The sequence below is a fragment of the Callorhinus ursinus genome, unplaced genomic scaffold (assembly GCF_003265705.2).
Source record: "Callorhinus ursinus isolate GAN/ISIS: 27379988/994484 unplaced genomic scaffold, GSC_fseal_2.0 scaffold19, whole genome shotgun sequence".
In the NCBI taxonomy this organism is placed as follows: Eukaryota; Metazoa; Chordata; class Mammalia; order Carnivora; family Otariidae; genus Callorhinus; species Callorhinus ursinus.
Window position 1 is genome coordinate 22,877,344 of NW_027397081.1, and position 5,690 is coordinate 22,883,033.

At 47.2% G+C, this 5,690-nt stretch overlaps 1 protein-coding gene and 1 pseudogene across 1 annotated transcript; both read right to left on the bottom strand.

Annotated features, from left to right (window-relative positions):
- Window positions 1-2,406: 2,406 nt before the first annotated feature.
- On the bottom strand, window positions 2,407-3,483 carry LOC112840482 (probable UDP-sugar transporter protein SLC35A4; annotated as a pseudogene).
- A 417-nt stretch (window positions 3,484-3,900) lies between these two features.
- On the bottom strand, window positions 3,901-4,224 carry LOC112840483 (SLC35A4 upstream open reading frame protein-like). The gene has a single exon (XM_025893918.2). The coding sequence runs from the start codon at window positions 4,219-4,221 to the stop codon at window positions 3,925-3,927; it is 297 nt and encodes a 98-aa protein (XP_025749703.1). The 5' UTR covers window positions 4,222-4,224; the 3' UTR covers window positions 3,901-3,924.
- Between the last annotated feature and the right edge of the window lie 1,466 nt (window positions 4,225-5,690).

Sequence of the window (5,690 nt, forward strand, 5' to 3'; positions counted from 1 at the left end):
ATATTTCTACAAAGTAATCATGTAGGAGTAGAAAATTCTTTGAGGACTGCTAGAGGGCACATGTGGTGCCATCCTTGAAAAATGATTACCCTGAAAATTACAACCCCATCCATATCTGGGCAATCATAAGGCAAATCATTAACCTATCAATTTACAATCACCTAGGAAAACATAGGATACTTTATCAAAAAAATAAATCGTCTGGAGCACTGGTTCTCAAACTTGAATGTGCATATGCATCACCAAGGTTTTGTTAAATTCAGATTTTTATTTGGGAGGTCTCAAGTGGGGCTTGCAATTCTGCATTTCTAAGAAGCTACCAGATACTGCTGAAGCTGCTTGTCTGTGGACCTCACTTTGACAGGTGAGGCTTCTAGACCAATATGGTTTCCTGTTTTGATTCTCAGATGAAGTATGACAATGATCTTTCTTAATCTCAATAAGGATGTTTTTATGTGTAAATAATACTTTCAACTATAGGCTTAAAAATTATGACCTTGTTAGTTGGATGAATGATCCTTTCCAATACCATGCGAAACAGATAGTTGTCAATTTGTAAGCAAACCGGAGGTGCATTTCAAGTGGCATTTCAGAGAGAGGTCCTAGATGATAGTCAAACCATTGCAAGTTCCAAGTACAGAATGAGAAAATTGTAAAAATGAGCCTAACGTGTACCATATGGCAAAGAAAAAGAAAATTCAAAATGACCTTGACAAATCATTCACATGACCTTGACAAGCTGTGTAAAACTCAAAATGAAGAGGTACAAAATAGTACACTTAAAGCCAGAAAACTCAAACACCTAAGATGTGGTAAAACAGGGACGTATCAAAGGAAAGATCTAAAGCACATCCTGAATCACAAGCTGCAGATGAATCAGCCAGAAGACACTATAGTGGAATGCAAATAAAAGTAGTAGGATATTGTAAAATTTTAAAGCAATCTATTCACAAGAGCTTGCCCTATGTTATTAGGATTTTACATATTGCATTTTAAAGCAGGTATAGAGAAACTGGAGAAGATTTTAAAAGTTGCAATCTTTGGAACCCTCCAACCCGGAGAGTCCTCAACTCGACCCTCTTTGCTCAAATGGTTTATTCCCCTTCTCTTGTCATTTGCAACAGTACATGCAAAACTGAGTGGCAGAAGAATACTGATTCAACAGGAGCCACTGTTGAACTTGTTGGCTCACCTGTAGAGTACACACCTCTGAAACCCAAGTTATATAAACGAGTAAGTTTTCTACTGTGACAATGCAAAGTTGTAATATGTTGAGTCTACTAAAAGATAACATTGGCATTTGTAGAATTGCCTCATTAAACAGAGACTCAGAGAATTGGCTCAATGTCTCCAACAGAATGAGCCTGGGAGCAAATCCCTTTCTATAAGTGACAGACACTTGACATTCATTTAGGACTTGGAGGCAGAAACGCAAGAGTGAGTAGAGGTCCATTGGACATCTGGGAATTTATGTGGAAAAGCAAAACTCATGAAAGATGTTAGAGCCTCTTTTTTTAATTTTTATTTTTTATTATGTTATGTTATTCACCATACAGTACATGATTAGTTTTTTTTTTTTTTTTTTTCCAATTGCAGGAACCGCCTGAACCCCAGAACACTTTATTAAGACTTTATTGCTGGCATAGTTAGAGATACTGATTGAACTACACCAAATTTCCCTGTGCCTGGTTCCAGGTCACTCTGTGTAGAGCTTCCCTAAACTGTTGAGAGCTGGGACACTGCTAGGCAGGGGCAGGACCCAGAGTGGGAAGAACGGTACCTCCTAGGAGCTGTAGAGGGGGCAGTGGGCTTGGAGAGGGCCTTTGGGGTAAGCAGAGAGGTCAGAAGCGTAGCCTTAAGCCAGGGCCCAGGGGCAATATTCCCTGAGATGAGTCAAGCTCCAGCCCTCTCTGGGGTTTCCAGAACAAAGGCTGGGTGGGTGTGGAGAGCAGCACTGTGGAGGGAGCTTGGGGCATTGTCTCCAGGTGCTGCTGGAGCTGGGGGGAATTGGAAGAGTGGCCTGGGTGATCCCTATAAAAGCTGTGGCAATCAGGCCTTTCTGCATTACAGTGAGGGGAGTCATGTACCAAAGCTGGGCTGGAGTAGCCCGCACCAGGCCTGGGGGCAATGGGTCTGCTGGGGTGACCACAGGAGGCAAGGAAAGCCAACTGGTGCCATACCCCACTTGAAACAACTGCATTCATGCAGGATGAGGCAGGGAGCCTCCTTCATTGGGGGTGGGGTCATTTCTAAGGCCTAGGTATTGATGCTTCCCCAATTCCTTAGTGTGGTTTTCTGGGAAGTTAAGTTTCTTTAATCAAACCCAGTCTTCAAGTATCCTGGGGTAACCCTTCATTCACCCACCTCCAGAGACTAACCTGGCTCCTCTCACCTCCCCAGCTTTTGTCACAAGGCACTTGTTACAGGGCTGGCGGCTGAGGAAGGGTCCGGAGGCCTGGGAGGTGGCTCTGATGGTGGTACCCAATCTACAGGGTCAGGAGTCTGGGTGGAGGTGGTCAGGGGCTAGCGGCTGCCATAATACAGGCGCACAGCCAGACCAGTGAGCCGCACCACCAGGAGGAAGGCCGCCATGAGCTGCAGCCATGGCAGGGCTGCCGAGAGCATGGCACTGACCACCAGTGAGCAGGACACAACAAACAGGCATGGGATGCTGTGGCCATGCTTCATGACGGCTGACACGAGCAGTCCATTCAGTGCCTGGCTCAGCACCACAAGCGTTGCCCATCCGGAGAAACCCTCCAGGAGACCCGGGCCAGGGCCCCTGCCTGCATGCAGACCTAGATGCAGGAGCACACCAAAGGCATAGAGGAAGAGGTTCTGAAGTGCTAGGGGCAGCCTCTGTCACTTCATAAGCAGTTCTGGGTACAAGGACGACAGGCCCGAGATGGGGCGGTACAAGATGAGAAGCAGCCGTCCCAGTGGAGCGGGATATGCAGGGGCATGGGGCCAGCAGCAGCTGCTGAAGGGGGTCCAGGAAGGGTGTCCCCAGGGTCTTGGAGGCCACCAGCTGCACAGCAGGCCCCAACTGCCATCAGCAGCAACAGTGCTAAGCCCTGGCATGCAGAGAGGTGGTGCCAGGGACAGAGGCAGTAGAACAGGGCTGTGCTTCCAATCTTGAGATTGCTCAGCACCTGGTAGATGCTTGGGTCCGTGTAAAGCTGAAGATCACCAGGTTGTTGTTAGCTCTGATAGTGCAAAGGGGGCAGCCTGGCACCATGGTGGGGCCCCCTGGGGCCATGCTTGCCAGCCCACCAAGAGGGAGAAGGCACACAGCAGTAGCTTGGTCGGCTCAGTCAGCAGCACGGCTGAGGAGGGCCGGAAGGGCATGCTGCCGTTCACAAGGCACAGAGCCAGCAATGGGGCATGGGCACCATACATGGCGGTAGACAGGAGTAGCCTCAGGGTCCAGCAGGCCTGCCTGGGACGGCCCAGACCCGGCGTATCCCCGTCCTCTACGCTCATGCCCAAACCAGCCCCCGGGTGGCCTGTGTAGCTAGCAAGGGGGCAGCGGGAATTGTAAGAAGTTTGGGGAAAATCAGCATGGAGGCAGCTCGCAGGAGGGAGGAGCCATGATACATTGCTGGAGAGAAAACTGAGAATCAGAGTCAACTTCAAACTCCACAGTCAGGGCTGGAAGAGGAAGGGGCTGGGGGCCCTAGAAGCCACAGTCTTGGGGCCAGTCCCATGGGATTAAGGAGGGGCGTCCAAACTGCTGGCTGATAAGCCACTGTTTACCCTCTGCAGGAAAGAAAGCAAGGATGAAGGCTGTGGGCAAGTTGGAGATAGCAAAAGGGTGATAGGTGGGAAGCCAAATATGGTGTCTGCAGTTGAAAGGCCTCTACCTGCAGGCCTGAGGTGTTCATCCTTCCTCCCCCATGGGATCCAGAGTTAGTTAGGCCCCTTTCACAATGACCAAAGATAGTCCCTCGATGTCTTCTCCACATTGCGCACAGCATGTGCCTGAGCTGCATAGATGCCAGTGCAGGTACCCACAGCAAAGCCCAATACTGCTGATGCCCTCAGTTTGGCCACCACATAGCCAGCTAAGAAGACCTTGAGGAATGGGGAGGACATGAGCAAGCCATCCTGGCTCACACCACTGCTGACTTCGTCTTCTACATGCTGCTGCAGGTGTTCCAGCTGGTTCTTGAGAAATGCCAGGTCCTTAAGCTTGGGTAGAAAATCCTTGTCATCCACCATCTTCCCCGCTGAACTTGTTCCATTAGTTTTTGATGTGGTGATCCACGATTCATTGTTTGCGTATAACACCCAGCGCTCCATTCAATACATGCCCTCCTTAATACCCATCACCAGGCTCACCAATCCCCCCTCCCCCCTCCCCTCTAGAACCCTCAGTTTGTTTCTCAGGGTCCATAGTCTCTCATGGTTCATCTCTCTCTCCGATTGCCCCCCCTTCATTTTTCCCTTCCTTCTCCTAATGTCCTCCCTGCTATTCCTTAGGTTCCACAAATAAGTGAAACCGTATGATAATTGACTTTCTCTGCTTGACTTATTTCACTGAGCATAGTCTCCTCCAGTCCCATCCATGTTGATGTAAAAGTTGGCTATTCATCCTTTCTGATGGCTGAGTAATAGTCCATCGTATATATGGACCACATCTTCTTTATCCATTCATCTGTTGAAGGGCATCTCGGCTCTTTCCACAGTTTGGCTATCGTGGGTTATAATACTTCTTTTTTCAGTTTATTTTAGTATGATTTTGGCTTATCGTTGGGATGCTATTTTCTGGCAGTGAATGACCTTATAAGTAAGAACTTAATGATTGAGTTGATTTGAGTTGATTCTAGACAGTGGGTGTTGATATCTTTCTGCTCCTTCCCATATAGTTGGGTGTTCCTGTGGGTTCTGAGCTGGTTTAAAATTTCTCTCCAGAAGTGAAATTAGCTGGGTAGCAGGGACACCAGTCATGCAAGTAGCATATTCACCTACTGAAGAAAATTCATTCATCCATTTATTGATTTAGTCAGTCATTCAGTCATCTGAAGAAAAAAAATAATCTGCTTGTTTTTTTGTTCTTCAGCAGGAAGAACACATGTTTCCATCCACGTATCTTTAACAGTTTACTTTCTTTCTTCCTGCTCAGCCAAGCAGCATTTTTCCTGCCTAGAGGGAAATACAATACCCATGGATCTATCCTTGGGGCACATTCTTATTCTATTATGCTCAGGGGTAGACCTAGAAAACTGGCTGGACCAGAGTTTTCATTTCCTGAAAGACAGTGGATATATGGACACAGTGGATGAATGAATATTCTTCCTTTTCTTTAGAAAGTCAGCAACTATTCTAGGAGCTTGTGCTTGTCTTTCCTCATTTAGTATTCTCAAGATCCATGAGGACCTTGATATTATTCTCTTCATTTTATTGATAAGAATGTTGAGACCAATAGAGAAGCCCAAGATCATATACTGACAAAACTTAGATGCTCATGTAGTCTTATTTAATGTTTCCTTTCCTTCTACTTCCTCCCTCCCTTTCTCCCTCCCTCCCTCCCTCCCTCCCCCCTCCTTCCTTCCTTCCTTCCTTCCTTCCTTCCTTCCTTCCTTCCTTCCTTCCTTCCTTCCTTCCTTCCTAGTAGTTACTGAGTTCTGTTATATGACAGACTCTTTTAATTGGTGCAAGATAAGACCTGTACCTTGCCCCTTAGGAAA